The sequence below is a fragment of the Sus scrofa genome, chromosome 4 (assembly GCF_054392235.1).
Source record: "Sus scrofa isolate SSC_HxYL_T2T_F1_AM1 chromosome 4, Sscrofa_HxYL_maternal_Yorkshire_Landrace_v2.0, whole genome shotgun sequence".
Lineage (NCBI taxonomy): Eukaryota > Metazoa > Chordata > Mammalia > Artiodactyla > Suidae > Sus > Sus scrofa.
In genome coordinates, this window is record NC_139386.1 from 66,363,080 (window position 1) to 66,382,112 (window position 19,033).

General features: G+C 40.1%; 1 protein-coding gene across 1 annotated transcript in view; it reads left to right on the forward strand.

The window, feature by feature from the left end:
- Positions 1–8,475: 8,475 nt before the first annotated feature.
- Positions 8,476–19,033, forward strand: part of UBE2W (ubiquitin conjugating enzyme E2 W) — a gene marked incomplete at its 5' end in the record, with an annotated part of 37,801 nt that continues 27,243 nt past the window's right edge. The window contains 2 exon segments of the mRNA NM_001243317.1: positions 8,476–8,569; positions 18,411–18,513. Coding sequence (NP_001230246.1) covers positions 8,476–8,569; positions 18,411–18,513 — 197 coding nt within the window.

Below are 19,033 nucleotides of genomic sequence, written 5' to 3' on the forward strand. Positions count from 1 at the left end.
GATGTAGAGAACAAACCAGTAGTTACCAGTGAAGAGAGGAAAGGGAGGAGGGGCGAGATAGAGGTATAGAATTGAGGTGCAAACTATTTTTTGTTCTTTTGCTTTTTAGGGCTGTACCCATAGCATGTGGAAGTTCCCATGCTAGGTGTCGAATTGGAGCTACAGCTGCCAGCCTGCACCACATGCACAGCAACGCAGGATCCAAGCCATATCTTCAACCTACACCACAGCTCACAGCAACGTTGGATCCTTAATCCACTGAGCGAGACCAGGAATCGAACCTGCAACGTCATGGTTTCTAGTCAGATTCGTTTTTGCTGCGCCATGACGGGAACTCCAAGAGGTGCAAACTGCTATATATAAAATAAGCTACAAGGGGAGTTCCCGTCATGGCACATCGGAAACAGTCCAACTAGTATCCATGAGGATGTGGGTTCGATCCCTGGCCTCACCCAGCGGGTTAAGGACCCAGTGTTGATGTGAGCTGTGGTGTAGGTTGCAGACACAGCTCAGATCCCAACTTGCTGTGGCATAGGCCGGCAGCTGCAGCTCTAATTCAACCTCTAGCCTGGGAACTTCTATATGTCGCAAGTGCAGCCCTAAAAAGACCAAAAACAAACAAACAAACAAACAAAAACCCTACAAGGATATGTTGACAACACAGGGAATAGCCAGTATTTATAATAAATGTAAATGGAGTGTAATTTTTTAAATTGTGAATCATTTTACACCCATAACTTAGTTAATATAGTACATCAATTATACTTCAATTTAAAAAAAAGAGAGTGGAAAAAATATTTTGTTTTGTTTGTACTTTTTATAGAAGTCTTCAATAATGCAGGGAAACTTTTTTTTTGCTTTTAGGGCTGCACCTGCGACATATGGAAGTTCCCAGGCTAGGGGTCGAATTGGAGCTACAGCTGCCGGCCTACACCACAGCCATGTGTCTGGGACCTACACCACAGGTCACAGCAATGCCAGATCTTTAACCCACTGAGCGAGGCCAGGGATTGAACCCACATCCTCATGGATACTAGTCATATTGTTTCCAATGTGCCACAGTGGGAACTCCAACTTTCTATATCTATAGATTTGTGTCTTCTGGGTATTTCATTCAAATGGTATCATGCTATATGTAGTCTTCTGTGACTGATTTCTTGCTTACCTTAATGTTCCTGCAATTCATCCATATTGCTGCATGTATCAGTAATTCGTTCTTTTTTTATAGCCAGATAAACATTTTGTTGTATGAATACAACAGATTTTGTTTACCTATCAGCTAATGGCATTGGGTAGCTTCCATTTTTTTGTCAGTTATGATTAATGCCACTTTGAACATTTGTATTCATGTTTTTATGTAGACATGTTTTCTTCTCCCATTGAGCCCTTAATTTTTTTTTTTTTTTTCTTTTTTGGCTGCACCCGTAGCATATAGAAATTCCCAGGCCAGTAAGTGAATCCGAGCCACAGCTGCAACCTATGATCTCTCCTGCATATGCTGCAGTGCCTCACGTGCCAGATCCTTCAACCCATTGCACTGGGCTGGGGATTGAACCCTTGCCTCCACAGTGACCCAAGTCACAGCAGTCTGATTCTTAACCCATTGTACCACAGGGGGAACTCCGTGTATTTTTGAAGCCTGTTTTTGTTTTTGTTTTTTCATTTCAGTGTGTGTTTGGGTTCTGCTGTTGTTAGTACACCGAAGTCCATATGGTTTTGTAATCTTACTTAATTTGTATGGTTATTGATAGACACATATATTGTTTCTGGGTTTTGTGTGCAGTGATGCAGTCAACATCCTTAGCAATTTTTTCAAATACACTTACTGAGGAAAAACATTAGATGTGAGGCATGGTTTTGAATGCTACGATTACAAAGATAAAAATAACTTAATCTCTGCCTTAGTGTTGCTCACAATTATATAAATGCTATAAGAACATAAAGTAATTGCAGATCTGGTGCTTTTCCAGCTTGGAAGATAGATTTTTATTTCTGAGTAATTTCTCCTTTTTTCTTTATTCCTTTTTAAATTCTAGTCTTTCTAGATTCTGAAAAGAGAAATTGTTGCCTCGGTGGGTAGAACTTGTACTCCCCAAAGATTCTCTTTTGTTTCTGCCAGTTCCCTGGGGCATTACTTCCTTGACCACTTGGTTTAATTCTTGTCTAGAGTTCTCAGCAGGAATTCTGGTTCTGGACCCTGTGAGTGTCTTCTTGAGATTATGACATTTCATGGGAGACTCTTCCTCTGCTCATTGCCAAGTTCCAAACAGGCACATTTCATTGCTGTTTCCTTCTGTGCCCTTTATCTTATTCTCCATTGCTCTGAGGATTCATGGTTTTATGTAGGTCTTTTGAGAGATTCCTTACTTTTTGGTCTTGCCCCTCCTTGGGTTTGGTAGAAAACCCCAAAGTGAAATCCAGCCCTAATCCTTGTATTTCAGAGTTCCTGCATTCGCTTTGTTTTTGTTTTCTATGGAAAACAAATTTTGCTGGAAATGAATCTAGTTTCTGAAATGCATTCTTCCTTTGACTTTCATTATACCATGCTCCTGGTATTTCTCCCCTGTGACCACTTTCTTTTTGGACACTACTGTAAGCTGAAAGCCTGTAGAGATTATTTACGTATTTGTCTCTCTTTTTAGGCTATGGAGTCTTTAAGAACAGGAGTCATTTAGTCTTGTCACTTTTTTTTTTTTTTTCCGCATCCCAGTCTGATTTTTGAGAATGTTAGTTTAAAATAAGAATGAACACCTTGATTTGTCAAAGGCTTTCCATTCCCTAAAAGGAGAAAAAGTTTTAGTAAGTAACTGTCAGAATTAAGATCTATAGAATTATACTTAGAATGCTTAGGAAAGAAAATGTTTTCTTGGAGTTCCTGTCGTGACGCAGTGGTTAACGAATCCGACTAGGAACCATGAGGTTGCGGGTTCTGTCCCTGGCCTTGCTCAGTGGGTTAAGGATCTGGTGTTGCCATGAGCTGTGGTGTAGGCCGGCAGCTACAGCTCCGATTGGACCCCTAGCCTGGGAATCTGCATATGCTGAGGGAGCGGCCTTAGAAAAGGCAAAAAGACAAAAAAAAAGAAAATCTTAATTTGCATGAATCAAGCTACCTTATTTTAAAATAAGGTAAAATTATTTCACTGCCTTATCACCTCACTCTAAAAGACTAAAAATGTAATTGTTCAATATTCGTTGTTTTTTAATCGAAAGCATTTCATGGGGTGTGGTAGTCTTCAACTTAAACAGTAATGTTCACTATCAAACAGTCGTAGTATTACCTATATAGTCATATACATCCTTAGCTGTCTGAAAAAGCAAAAATTTGAACAAATATGTAAGCCCGAGTGTTGGTGAAAATGATAACGAGCTGAAGAGACAGAGATGGTGTCATTAGGATGAAACTCCATGCTTTAGTACCATGCTGCACAAAGTGTGGTCTGTGGACCTGTTACTGGCTGTGCTTTTCATTTTTTTGAGGTCTTGGAAAAATTATTCCTAGTTTCTGCAGTTTCAGTGAGAGAGTATGGTATGGTTTAAGAACACATGAAGCAATAAATGTTAGCAAATATTAAGGCCAGCACTGAAGATTAGTTGGGATTTGTTACATCAAAATAATGTGGTATCTTTACAAAAATGAATAAACTTTTGCTCAGTAATGTGGGATGATGTTGAGGGAGGGGGAAACAGCAAACAAAAAAGCCAGAAAAGAGAGAGAAAGAGGATATCGGGAGATCCCATTGTGGCTCAGCGGGTTATGGACCCAACTGTTATCCATGGGTATTCAGGTTTGATCCCTGGCCCCGATCAGTGGGTTAAAGATCCAGCGTTGCCATGAGCTGTGGTGTAGGTCGAAGACATGGCTCGGATCTGCTGTGGCTGTGGCTGTGGCTGTGACCAGCAGCTGCAGCGCTGATTCAACCTCTAGCCTGGGAACCTCCATATACTGCAGGTACAACCTTGAAAAGCAAAAGAAAAAAAAAGAAAGAAAAGGTTATCAGTGACTAGAGATTGCATATGATGACAAGACATTGAAATCAAAAAGCAGATGACAGTGAAAACTGAGGCTATAAAGCTCTCAGGACTGTATACTGAAGGATCAGATGGATTTGTAGACTGTTATCTGAGGCTGTCACAATAGAGTAATCATTATTAGTAGGTTAAATTATGTTCAGTACACATAATGTCAGGGATCTATATTAGGGTTTAGAGATTTACTCCATTCATTTAAAATTCAAAAAATTTTTAATTAGAGTATGGTTGATTAACAATGTTCCGTCAATTTCTGCTCTATGGCAAAGTGACCTAGTCATTCATATATAAATATAGATCTATCTATCTATTCTTTTTCTCATTATCTTCCATCATGTTCTAGCACAAGTGACTGGAGATAGTTCCTTGTGCTATATAGCAGGACCTTGTTGCTTATCCACTCTAAATGTAAGTCTGCATCTACTAACCCCAAACTCCTAGTCCATCCTAGTCCCTCCGTCCTCCCTTCCCCCTTGTCTGTTCTTCATTCCAAGTCTGTGAGTCTGTTTCTGTTCTGTAGATGGATTCATTTGTGCCATGTTTTAGATTCCACATATAAGTGATATATGATATTTGTCTTTCTCTTTCTGACTTACTTTACATAGTATGATAATCTCTAGGTCCATCCATGTTGCCACAAAACATGCCAAAATGGCTCAGTAGTATTCCATTGTATATATATGTACCACATCTTAATCCATTTATCTGTTGATGGACATTTAGGTTGTTTTCCATGTCTTGGCTATTGTGAATAGTGCCGCTGTGAACATATGGGTGCATGTATCTTTTTGAATTGTAGTTTTGTCCAGATATATGCCCAGGAATATATAGTGGGGTAGTTCTAGATTTAGTTTTCTGAGGAATCTCAATACTGTTTTCCATAGTGGTTGTACTAAAAAAAATTTTTTTTTTTTTTTTTTGGTCTTTTTGCCGTTTCTTGGGCCGCTCCCGTGACATATGGAGGAAGGTTCCCAGGCTAGGGGTTGAATCGGAGCTGTAGCTGCTGGCCTACACCAGAGCCACAGCAACTCGGGATCTAAGCCTCATCTGCCACCTACACCACAGCTCACAGCAGCGCTGGATCCTTAACCCACTGAGCAAGGCTAGGGATCGAACCCAAAACCTCATGGTTCCTAGTCGGATTCGTTAACCACTGAGCCACGATGGGAACTCCCTAAAATTTTTTAATATTTAAAAGTGTTAGTCTTTATCCGTTATATCTCATTTCCTTATCATGACAGAGAAACACGTGGCATTTTCAAACCTGAGGAACCTAATTAAAGACATACTTCCTGCCCTCTCTAATGAATTTCTGTACCAGGAAGGATACACTTAAGAGTGAATTCCCTTTTTTATGAGTCTGCCAGATACACTGTTTGACCTTCTACTCATACTTTTTTTTGTTGTAAGTTTTATTAGTACATGTGTCAATTACTAGTTTTGTTAGTGGGCTTAGTAAGTATTCATTAACCCCCAGAATGTTAGTCCTGCTCCATCTCTTTATTGCAGAGGATGTGGATATGCAAGGTAATTTATTGCCTAGTAGCTAAGACTCTGAGGGACTGGCATGAATTGTCTTTTTAATCTAGTGACTTCACCCCCTCAGTTAAAAATTAAACAAGTTCCAGGAGTTCCTGTCATGGCTCAGTGGTTAACGAATCCGTTTAGGAACCATGAGGTTGTCTGTTTGATCCCTGGCCTCACTCAGTGGGTTAAGGATCTGGCTTTGCTGTGAGCTGTGGTGTAGGTTGCAGATGCGGCTCGAATTCCGTGTTGCTGTGGTTCTGGCGTAGGCCGGGCAGCTACAGCTCTGATTAGATCCCTAGCCTGAGAACCTCCCTATGCCGCAGAAGTGGCCCTAGAAAAGGCAAAAAGACAAAAAAAAAAAAAAGTTCCAGTGATTGTCTTGGATTCTGACCTGTGATACTGAAATTAAAATGAAAACCTGAATGGTGTCCCTTCTCATGGGGAGAGGTTGGATGGTTCTGGATTAAGTTTGCAGGCAAAATATTGGCCCTAGGCCCAGTCATCTGAAAGCTTGGCCGGAGTTGGAGATTGCAGATTGGAGAGTCTTCCAAATCCTACATGGTTATTGGCAGGAGGCCATAACCTTGCCATGTAGACCTCTGAATTGGGCTGTTCACAATATGGCAAGTGATTCTAGAGAGAATGACAAAGATGCAAGTCATAGTCTTTTATAACCTAATCTTGGGAGCGATGTACCATCATTTCTGCTCTGTTCTGTTGGTCACAGAGATCACTCTAGTACAATATGGGAGGGAACTACAAAGGGTGTGAATACCAGGAGATTATCTCGGAGTGTGACTACACAGGCCCCTTCCTTTGCAGACATATAAGAAGTAGTGTCAGGGTGGGGAAAAGATTTCTTTTTCCACAGCACCCTTCACCTTTATGTTCTGGAGACCTAGGGATAATTACACCCAAACAATTCTTGTCTTTATATCCTGTTTCAGTGGGTAGCTATGCAGATTGACCTTCCTATGTGTCTTGATTCAAAACAAGGGCTTAGTAAAGTTCTCAAGATGTGGAGGATTTTCACAGCATTGTTTCCCAAAGTGTGATCACTGATACAAGACTTTCCAAGATGACCCTACACTGAGAGGATTCCATTACTTTTGGAAACCTGTATGTTAATCTTCCTTCCCTTAGAGAATCCTTGTCCAAGTGAGCATACTGAAGTCTCTGAGAATTCTTGCATTACAGAAACCCATTTTTCCTTATTGAGCCCATATATTTGAAAATTTACTCGATTATAGAACCCACATTTGTTTAATATAAGTGGAATAAATTAAAAACCCTCTTCTAACATATCACAAATATATTCCTCCTTTATTCAAAACAAATTGTTTATGTAGCTTTCTTTCTATATTTTAGACAATTACAATTTTTCTTAACTAATTTTCAGTTTGTAATTTTTGCATTTTGGAAGGCAGCTGAGGTCAGAAATTGCAGGTTGTTGATATTTTCATTGTTAGTAATTATGATATTGCACACAGGAAAAGTTTTCATCTTTGGCAGTTTAAAAAGTCATTTTTTTAAAAAGTTGTGACATTGATTATCAACAAAGAAGAGAGGAGTTTTCTAATCTATAGTGGTGTTGGTTGATGGTAAGCTTATTTAAAGGTTTTATGAATTGATCTAGAAACAGTGCTGTATTGATAATATTTTACTATTTCAAAAAAAAGAAAACTAGCTTTTAAACAGAGAGTTGTTTAAAGTTCTGAGCAGAAATCCGTATTTGTGGAGTTCCCATTGTGGCTCACCAGTAATGAACCCGACTAGTATTCCATGATTACTTGGGTTCGATTCCTGGCCCCCCAGGGTGGGTTAAGGATCCGGCGTTGCCGTGAGCTGTGGTATAGGTTGCAGACACAGATTGGATCCTGCATTGCCATGGCTGTGGTGTAGGCCAGCAGCTGCATGGGAGCTTGCATATGCTGTGGGTGTGGCCCTAAAAAGGGGTGTGGGGGGGAAATCCTTACGTTGTGTTTTAATCCAGGAAAAGATGTTCATTAAAAATCTTGATTACGTTGCATGCAATTCTAATAGCATTGATTATTTGGTTTTTAAGCCCATAAGTTATGGGCTGCTGTGGTTTTTGTTTTGCTTTGTTGAACACTGAAAATGTTCTGCTGATTATAGAGAAGAATTGAACAGTAAAATCTGTACAAACAATGCAAATATTTAGCCATTTGGGGACATCTAGTATGTAAAAAAGTAACTTTACATATCTTAGGCCCTGATGTGTTATATTTTGGTGTTGAAAGATTAAATTATTATGGATGATCCTATTTTAAGAAAACAAATAGGCACTGTAATGTATGGATTAAAATTACTTAAAACATTTTCAAAAGGCTTTTTGCATGAAAGGCTACTTGTATAGTTCTGGAAAGCTTGTCTGTCTGAAATGACACATCCTTGGAGTTCCTGCTGTAGTGCAACGGGATTGGCAGCATCTCTGTGGCACCAGGACGCAGGTTTGATCCCCAGCCTGGCACAGTGCGTTAAAAGAGCTGGCGTGCCACAGCTGTGGCATAGGTGGGACAGCCAAAAAAGAAAAGAAAAAAATGAAATGACGCAATTTTTTAAGATTTATAGAGAACTGTGCTTTTTATAATTGAAAAGTGGTAAAGGAAACACTGCTAAAAGTTTTAAGCATTTATAACCTTATAAAGCTAATGGGATAGCTATGAATAGAGCATGAATGTTTACGAATATGCTTAGAAGTATTTTGATAATTGTGAGTTATAGAACAGGCAATTAAAATTTTGAGAATTAGGCATGTAAAATATATGTAAGATGTACAGAGCTTGTAAAGGAAAAAGCATGAGCATTTGGAGGAAGTTTAATCAAGGATTTCAGACTATGGTTAGAAGGATATTATGTTGGGGAAAAAGGTACAAATTATTATTGAAATTCTTTTCTAGAAACGACTACAGAAAGAACTGTTGGCTTTGCAAAATGACCCACCTCCTGGAATGACTTTAAATGAAAAAAGTGTTCAGAATTCAATTACACAGTAAGTATTTAAGTTTTAAAGTACTTACTCGTTTTTCTTTTATTATCAATAAAATATATGACTATATATTCATTTTTTGAAATACAGTATTATTTTCATACTTCATCCCATTCTTTTCCATCAAGATGTAAATCCAATAAACAGATCTTCTTCTATGTACTTATCTGTATGATTTTGTTTTATGAAAGTTTCTTAGAGTTCCCACTGTGGCTTAGCATATTAGGGACCTGTCGTGGTCTCCATGAGGATGCCAGTTCAATCCCTGGCCTGGCTCAGTGGGTTAAGGGTCTGGCCTTGCTGCTGCTGTGGTGTAGCTTGCAGATGCAGATCAAATACAGTGTTGCTGTGGCTGTGGTGCAGGCTGGCAGCCGGAGCTCCAATTTGACCCCCCTAGGCTGAGAATTCCATGTTACTGCAGGTGCAGCCATGAAAAGAAAAAGAACAGTGTCTTGCTAGTGAGGCAGCATATAAAAACTTTGGTTTCACTGTTATGAAATGTACTTCATCTATAATAGAGCAGTTTGGTATGAGGTTATTTATCAAAATTTTCAAAATCATAGTAAATGCTTTGGAGAGAATAACAGTGTCTGTTCTCAGTGTAAATGGCAGCCTCAAAATGAGATAACTGGAAATAATTCAAAGTAACTGCAGAAGGTAACTGCTGTTACTAAAGAGGTGTCCCCTTCCCGGTCCCCTGAACATGTTAGTTGCTTCATTTACGGAGCATAGCTAAGTGAACGTCACGACTCTCAGCATTCTCACTTAGTAGATAAGGAACTTTTCCTTGAAGATGAAAAGTGAAAGGTAGTGGGAGGATATAGAAGTATCCGCCAATTTAGCTCCTTCCTTGGGACTGAAACAAAAGTCTCTTTCTAGATGTGCCAGGAGGAGTAGAGAGATTTGGGTCCCTTCTCTTAAAAATGAGCGTTTGAATTAGTATGAAATGTTTTCAAGAGTATCATCCTAAGATTTCATAACCCATTGTAGTCTGTCCTTAACCACTCCTTTTTTTTTTTTTATGGCTACACTCTCAGTATATGCAAGTTTCTGGCCAGGAATTGAATCCAGCCGCAGGTGTGACCTACAGCCTGATCCTTTAACCCATTGCACCCACCAGGCAGGGGATCGGACCTCCGAGTTGCTGCAGTTGGATTCTTTTTTTTTTTTTTCCTTCTTTTTTTGGCCATACTTGTGGTATATGGAAGTTCCTGGGCTAGGGTTTGAATCAGCTTCAGCTGCCAGCCTGCGCCACAGCCACAGCTACACCAAATCTGAGCTGAATTTGTGACCCACACCACAGCTTGCAGCAACACTGGGTCCTTAACCCACTGAGCAAGGCCAGAGCTTGAACCTGCATCCTCGTGGATACTGTCAGATTCTTAACCCACTGAGCCACAGCAGGAGCTCCCTTGCCACTCCTTTGATTTAACAGTTCTGTTAGACAAGGGTAAATGTTCTAAAATGGGAAATTTTAAAATAATTGACTCTAGCCTTAAAAAAATCTCCAAAAATATAGATGGGATAGAAGCCAGCAAGATAAAAGTTTACTGTACTCCAATTTGTATGGCAGATAGAACAGTTCAAATATTTAGTGATATCTAGGTCCACAGAGCAAAAGTGACCAAAATTCGTACAACAAGTTCATATTATTTTCAGAAGAAACAATTTTTCGTTACCTTTGAGTTTGACATTTGAGCCAGTACTTAAGACGGGCAGGAGTCGAGTTTTAAGAACAGGAATATGAAGAAAGGATATGTTGATGTTTGAATGGATGTATTGATGTTTGAAAGTGTAGCATGTATCTCTAGCTCTGTAGCTATCTCTTTAGAGTATTGCTGGGTTCTCAGTGATTGGGCAGGTATAGATTCACTGCAGAACTGAGTGGAAGGTACAGAGATTTCCCATACACCCTCTGCTTCCACACAGGCCCTACCCCGTCTCATTGTCAACATTCCCAGAGTGATACATTTGTTAGAATCCATGAACCTATACTGATAGATCATAATCACTGAAAGAGTGTAGTTTACGTTAGTTCACTCTTGGTGTTGTCTAGTCTGTCGATTTGGACAAATGTGCAGTGACTTGTGGTATCATATAGTATTTTTACTGCTCTAAAAATCCTGAGCTTCATCTCTTCATCCTTCCCTCTCCTCCTCACCAACCCCTGATCTTCTTACTGTCTCCATAGTTTTCCCTTTTCCAGAGTGTCATATAGTTGGAATCATACAGTATGTAACCTTTTCAGATTAGCTTCTTTCACTTAGAAATATGCATTTAAGGAGTTCCCATCGTGGCACAGTGGTTAACGAACCCGACTAGGAACCATGAGGTTGCAGGTTCGATCCCTGGCCTCGCTCAGTGGGTTAAGGATTTGGTGTTGCTGTGAGCTGTGGTGTAGGTCACAGATGCAGCTCGGATCCCGCATTGCTGTGGCTCTGGCATAGGCCAGCGGCTACAGCTCCAATTCGACCCCTAGCCTGGGAACCTTCATATGCCATGGCTGTGGCCCTAGAAAAAACAAAAAAGCAAAAAAAACCAAAAAACTAAAAAAAGAAAAAAAGAAATATGCATTTAAGGTTTTTCCATGTCTTTTCATGGCTCTCAGTGACTTTTCATTTATCTCAAACAGAATTTGAAAATGGAGCACACATGTAAAAGTAAAGCATTTGTCAGAGTTCCTGTGTGGCTCAGCAGGTTAAGGACCCAGTGTTGTCTCTATGAGGATGCACGTTCAATCCCTGGCCTCGCTCAGTGAGTTAAGGATCTGGTGTTGCTGCAAGCTGTGGCATAGGACACAGATGTCACTCAGATCCAGTGTTGCCGTGGCTGTGGTGTAGGTCTCAGCTGCAGCTCCAGTTCTGCCCTTAGCCTGGGCACTTCCATATGCCACAGGGCTGTAAGAAGTTTAAAAAAAAAAAAAAGACAAGACAGTAAAGCATTGTTCTTTATAATTAAGCAAGTGTCTATGTTTTGTTCCATATCATTAAACAAGAATTATACTCCATTTTCATCTCCCCCCCCCTTTGTTAACCTACCTCAGAATATCCTGTAACACTATCCCTATTCTATACTTTTCAAGGAAATTGTTAATAATCAGTTGTTTCCATTTTCAACTTTTTCGTGAGTAGGGAGAAACTGTACAACACAGTGATTTATAAAAATTTAAACAAGGAGTTCCCATTGTGGCCCAGCAGAAACAAATCTGACTAGAAACCATGAGGTTGTGGGTTTGATCCCTGGCCTTGCTCAGTGGGTTAAGGATCTGGTGTTGCCATGAGCCTGTGGTATAGGTCACAGACGTGGCTGGGATCTAGCGTTGCTGTGGCTCTGGCGTAGGCTGGCAACTGTAGCTCAGATTAAATCCCTAGCCTAGAACCTCCATATGCTGCGGGTGCGGCCCTAAAAAGCAAAAAGAAAAGTTAAATGACTATTTTATGTTTTTACAAATAGAAATATTTGTATACACATAACCACAGATTATAACTACCAAAATAACAATATCTTTGTCCAGAATAAACCAATCACTTAGAGATATTTGTCGGACAAGAATTTTTCTTTTAAAATAATTTATTGTAAATGTACTTCAAAAGTTATTGTCTTTGCATTATCTTCCAGAATATGAAAATAGTCTTAAAAAATTAGATCATTATTTAAGTGGGATTATGTCGGATAGGTAAGGAAGGTGATGAAGGCATGTTAAGCTTTATGGAAAACAATTTGGTAATATGTATTAAGACCTTAAAAATATGAATATCAGGGAGTTCCCGTCGTGGCGCAATGGTTAACGAATCCAACTAGGAACCATGAGGTTGCGGGTTCGGTCCCTGCCCTTGCTCAGTGGGTTAATGATCCGGCGTTGCCGTGAGCTGTGGTGTGGGTCGCAGACGCGGCTCGGATCCCACGTTGCTGTGGCTCTGGCGTGGGCCGGTGGCTACAGCTCTGATTCAACCCCTAGCCTGGGAACCTCCATATGCCGTGGGAGCGGCCCAAGAAATAGCAACAGCAACAACAACAACAAAAGACAAAAGACAAAAAGACAAAAAAAAAAGTATATATATGAATATCATATCCTTTGACCTAATAAATAAACTCTTTCTGTGTTATCTTTTTTTTTTTTTTTTTTTTTTTTTTTTAAAGGGCTGAATCTGAGGCATATGGAAGTTCCCAGGTAGGGGTCCAATCAGAGCTGCAGCCACTGGCCTACACCACAGCCACGTCAGATTGTAGCCAGGTTTGTGACCTACACCACAGCTCACGGCAACGCCCGATCCTTAACCCACTGAGCGAGGCCAGGGATTGAACCTGTGTCCTCATGGATAGTAATCAGTCCTAACCCACTGAACCACATCGGGAACTCCCAAGCTCTATGTTATTTTAAGGAGGGAACAGAGATATAGAAAGATGGACTTAGAACTAATTAAATAGGTAAATGGTTTCTCAGTGTAGCACAGTGAAATGGCAGCCCGCAGCACTTGTGGTCCATAGTCATGTAAGGCAGAAATTGTTTATAGTCATAATTGCCTTGGAAAATCCCTTAGAGAGGCCATAGTATAGTCAACAAAGCTAGTTTTACTTTCAGAGGGGAATAGATGGCTGTTTCTTTGATAAGGAGCCATGAATATGTGAAAAATACCTGTTTTAGACCTGAGAATCACAGCAAGAGCTATTCACAGAAAGTTAAGTAGTGAGACTTCTCCCATAAACCTTTTTCTGGGCTCTGTGTGCTCATGATTGGAATTGTGAACACCAATGATTTGAAGTTAATCAAGTGTGTATATAATGCAGCTCTATTTGATTTGGATTCCATCTATGTCAAAACTGCAAAATGACTAGACTGGAATGTACCCCAAAAACTTAAGCAGTGATTATCTTTGGGTGTTTTTTTGCTTTATGTATACTTTACTAAATTTTCTATAGTAAAAATACGTTGTTTTTTAAATTAGCAAAACATTATTTTAAATTATCCCAGGAGTTCCTGCTGTGGCACAGTGGTTTAAGGATCTGAGTGCAGCAGCTCGTCTTGCTGTGGAGGTGTGGGTTCACTCACCGACTTGGTGCAGTGGGTTAGGGATCTGGAGTTGCTGCGTCTGTGGCTCAGATTCAGTCCCAGGTGTGGGAACTTCCATATGCTGAGGATGTGGCCAAAAAAAAAATTGTCCCACAGAATATTGAAAAGTATGCCTTCTTTTACTTATCTCCCCAGATATTGAAAGAATATCTCCTAGCTGATATTTAAAAGCTGTGTTTGGATAGATCATGTGTAAATTTATGGTACAGTGTGTGTTGTAAATTTTACTTTATAAACAGAAGAAAAGGGCACCGGGAAGTCTTGATTTTTTTTTTTTGTTTTTTTTCCCCTCTTAGGCTATCATGGCGTACTGAGAGGTGGGTGTGTCAGTGCGGCTGAAAGGGGATTTTATTTTATTTTATTTTATTTTTGCTTTTTAGGGCCACAGTCGCAGCATATGGAGGTTCCCAGGCTGGGGTCAATGCGGAGCTACACCTGCTGGCCTACACCACAGCAGGATCCAAGCCACATCTGCCACCTACACCACAGCTCATGGCAATGCCAGGTCTTTAACCCACTGAGAGAGGCCAGGGATCGAACCCGAAATCTCTTGGTTCCTAATCAGATTTGTTTCTGCTGTACCACGATGGGAACTTCTGAAAGGGGATTTTAAATGGTTAGGATGGACCTAGCTGTTTTGTTTGTTTTGTTTTTAATTTGACTATAGTTGATATACAATATTGTTTCAGGTGTACAGCTTCAGATTCTTTTCCATTATAGGTTATTATAAGCTATTGAATATAGGTCCCTGTGCTATACAGTAAGTCCTTGGTGTTTTTTTTAATCCTTGGTTATTTTATATACAGCAGTGTGTATTTATTAATCCCATACTCCTGGCTTATCTCTTCCCCTCCCCTTTCCCCTTTGGTAGCTATAAGTTTGTTTTCTATGTTTTTGAGTCTGTTTCTGTTTTGTAAATAAGTTGATTTGTGTTATTTTTTTTTAGATTCCACATATAAGCAGTATCATACGATACTTTTTATCTGGCTTTTGCATTTACTAGGATAATCTCTAGGTACATCCATTTTGCTGCAAATGGCAGTATTCCATTCTATTCTATGGCTGAGTAGCATCCCATTGCGTATATGTTTACCACATCTCTATCCGTTCATCTGTCCCTGGACATTTAGGTTGTTTCCATGTCTTGGCTGTTGTAAATAGTGCTGCTATAAACATGGAAGTCCATGTATCTTTTTATTTTTTTAATTTATTTTAATTAATTATTTTTTTTGTCTTTTTGCCTTTTCTAGGGCCGCTCCTGCAGCATATGGAGGTTCCCAGGCTAGGAGTCTAATCGGAGCCAGCCTACGCCAGAGCCACAGCAACGTGGGGTCCGAGCCATATCTGCAGCCTACACTGCAGGTGACAGCAACGCCGGATCCTTAACCCACTGAGCAAGGCCAGGGATCGAACCTGCAACCTCATGATTCCTAGTCGGATTCGCTAACCACTGCGCCACGACGGCAACTCCCCGTGTATCTTTTTAAATTAGAGTTTTGTATGGATATAAACACAGTAGTGGGATTGCAGGATCACATGGTAACTCTGTGTTTTTTTTTTTTCCCTTTTATGGCCCTGAGACATATGGAAGTTCCTGGGCCAGGGGTTATATCAGAGCTGCGCTGCAGCCATAGCAACACAGGATCTGAGCCACATCTGTGACTTAGGCTGCAGCTTGCGGCAAAGCCATATCCTTAACCAACTGTGTGAGGCTAGGGATCAAACCCAACTCCTTATGGATACTGGTTAGGTTCTTAAACCACTGCGCCACAATGGGAACTCCTGGGTAACTCTATTTTTAAATTTTTTTTTGTTGGGGAGGGATGGCACCCATGGCATGTGGAAGTTCCCAGGCCAGGGGTCAGGTTGGAGTTGTAGCTGCCAGACTACACCACGGCCACAGTGACGCCAGATCTGAGCCTCATCTGCGACCTACACCACAGCAAATAGCAACACCGGATCCTTAACCCACTGAGCAAGGCCAGGGATCCAGCTTTCGTCCGCATGGGTACTAGTTGGGGTTCATTACTGCTGAGCCACAACAGGAACTCTGTTTTTAATTTTTTAAGGAACCTCCATACTGTGCTCCATAGTGGCTTCACCAATTTGCATTCTTAGCAAGAGTGTAGGAGGGCTCTCTTTTCTTTCTTTTTTTTTTTTTTTTTTTTTGTCTTTTTGCTATTTCTTTGGGCCGCTCCCACGACATGTGGAGGTTCCCAGGCTAGGGGTCGAATCGTAGCTGTAGCCACTGGGATCCGAGCCACGTCTGCAAACTACACCACAGCTCACACCAACGCCGGATCGTTAACCCACTGAGCAAGGGCAGGGACTGAACCCGCAACCTCATGGTTCCTAGTCGGATTCGTTAACCACTGCGCCACGACGGGAACTCCGGCTCTCTTTTCTCCACACCTCTCCAACATTATTATTTGTAGTTTCCGATGATGGATAGCTAGCTGGTATGAAATGATACCTCATTATAGTTTTGATTTGCATTTATCTAATAATTAGTTATCTTGAGCATCTTTTCACGTGCCTATTGGCCATTTGTATGCCATCCTTGGAGAAATGTCTGTTTAGGTCCTTTTTGCTTTTTAGGGCCACACCTGCAGCATATGGAAGTTCCCAGGCTAGGGGTCAAATCAGAGCTACAGCCACTGGCCTATGCCACAGACACAGCCACAGCAATGCCAAGATCCGAGCCACATCCTCAGCCTTCACCACAGGTTCATGGCAACACCAGATCCTTAACCCACTGATTGAGGCCAGGGATCGAACCCTCATCCTCATGGATCCTGGTTGAGTTTGTTAACTGCTGAGCCTGAAAGGAACTAACTCCCTGCCCACTTTTTTTGATTGTGGTGTTTGTTTTTTTTTGCTGTTGAGTAGCATGAACTATCTGTATACTTTGGAAATTAAGCCTTTGTTAGGTTGTTAGTTGCATAGTTTGCAAATATTTCTCCCAGTATATAGGTTGTCTTTTTGTTTTGTTTATGGTTTCCTTTGCTGTGCAAAAGTTTGTAAATTTAATTAGATAGTTTTAAAGAGAATAGGTTTTTGCTTCTGTTTTTTAAATGTAGTATTTACATTGTATTTAATTTACTGTGTACTGGCCCTGATGTCAGGAATTCTGCCAGGTTTTTTACATTTGTAATTTATCTTTATCTAGTTTATATGTATGTCATTTATCTTTCCAAAAACACTTCAGGGTGACTTTTTTTTTTTTTTAATGTAACAGTTACTTTTTTAAAAATATTTATTTTATAATTGATGTACTTAGAGGTAAACAGCTTACTTGGCCACCCAGCTAGTTAAACAAGAGACCTTATTTTACTGTAAAATACCACCTTTTGGGTCTGTGGTCATATTTTTTATTACCATATAAGGTGTTTAGCATGCATTCTGAAAATGAGTGCCTGTCCTCCTATGGGAATGTTACGTGTTAACGGACTGCCTTCAGAGAGTAGGCACATTTATTATTTTACGTGGTCCTAAGTCCTTAGTATGTGGGGTGCTGAATAGAACCTCAACATGTTATCCTAAATCTTCTTTTTATTTCTTCTTATTTAAAATAATTATATATATATATGTATTTTTTTTTTTTTTGGCTTTTTGGCTTTTTGGCTTTTCTGGGGCCGCTTCCTGCGACATACGGAGGTTCCCAAGCTAGGGGTCTAATTGGAGCTGTAGCCACTGGCCTATGCCATAGCCACAGCAACACGGGATCTGAGCTGCATCTGCAACCTACACCACAGCTCACGGCAAAGCCAGATCCTTAACCCACTGAGCAAGGCCAGGGATCGAATCTGCAACCTCATGGGTCCCTAGTCGGATTTGTTAACCACTGTGCCATGACAGGAACTCCAAAAATAATAAGTTTTTAATACCCGAAAGATGTAAGATTGAAAGAATTGACCAGGTATACAATAATTGTAAGTGGTATAGCTATAATTAGAAACTCATTTAGCTTCAGAATTCTGCCTTGTCATCTGCCATAATAATCTTTATTCCTCTACCCCCACTTTTTAAAAAAAAGAACGAGATATTATACAGTGTATAATTATGAACAGATTTATATTCATGATTGTTATATATGGGGGAAAAAGCTTCCATAGATGCCATAGAAGTCTATTCTGGGTTTTATTAAATAATTGAAATATAATGAGAGACAAAGGAAAGACCTTATAAGAGCCTTGAACAGCCACCAGAGTAAGTAAACTGATAGTAACTTAGCTTCCTTTTTCCTGTTTCGTCTTCTTTAGAATACTGATGAGAAAATTGGTCCGACAGCTACAATTTTCTGTATTCATTGCTGGTATCTGTTTTTCTCATTGCTTCTAAAATAATTGATATCAGAAAGGCAGTTGTCTAGTTTGATGTTATCTATGAAATCTTTTTGAACATCGTAGCAATAGTCTGAAAAATAAGGTAGCATAAATTGAATAGGAAGAGTGCAGGCTTTGGTGTCAGCATATCTGAGTTGAGTTTTTTGTTTTTTTTTTTTCCTGACCTGGGTTAAAATTTGGCTCTGTCTTTTGCTAGCTTTCTGACCTTGATCTAGTTATTTAACCCTGGAATGTCTGAGAAGGGGATAGGGCCAACGGTGTTATTTTAGTACCTACTTATATAATTGTTGGGGAGATGAAGTGTGCTGTTACTCACGAATGACCCCTGTCCCAGTGCCTGGCATAGAGGAAATGCTCAGTGTTCTTTTTTCTCCTTCTCACCCCAGTCTTTTTTAACTGAAGTTAAAAAATTTTTTTTCTATTCTAGGTGGATTGTAGACATGGAAGGTGCACCAGGTACCTTATATGAAGGGGAAAAATTTCAACTTCTATTTAAGTTTAGTAGTCGATATCCTTTTGACTCTCCTCAGGTAACTGCCTTGCTTTTAAATTTTTTATTATATTTTTAGATTATAGCCAAATGCTAAATTAGTGATTTTTGACTAAGTAAAAACTTATTAAAAGAAAATCGTTATAATCAAGTTCTTTTATCTTAATTGTAATATAATTAAGGTCATATGAACATTTAACTTTATGGAGTTTAGGGCTTTGCTGCTTTTGTCCCTCCAAGAACTAAAGACTGGGTCGCACCTGCAGCACATAGAAGTTCCTAGTCTAGGGATTGAATAGGAGCTGCATCTGTGACCTACACTACAGCTCACTGCAAAGCTGGATCCTTAACCCACTGAGTGAGGCCAGGGATTAAACCTGCATCTTCGTGGATCCTAGCTGGGTTCATTATTGCTGAGCCACAATGGAAACTCCTAAAGACTGTTTCTCATCTATACATGTTAAGCAGATTTTTAAAAGGGATGGAAATGTACCCAGGCCCATGGGTTGTGGGAGAACTTAGCCTTTTAGAATAACTTCCTAGGAGGTCCCGTCGTGGCT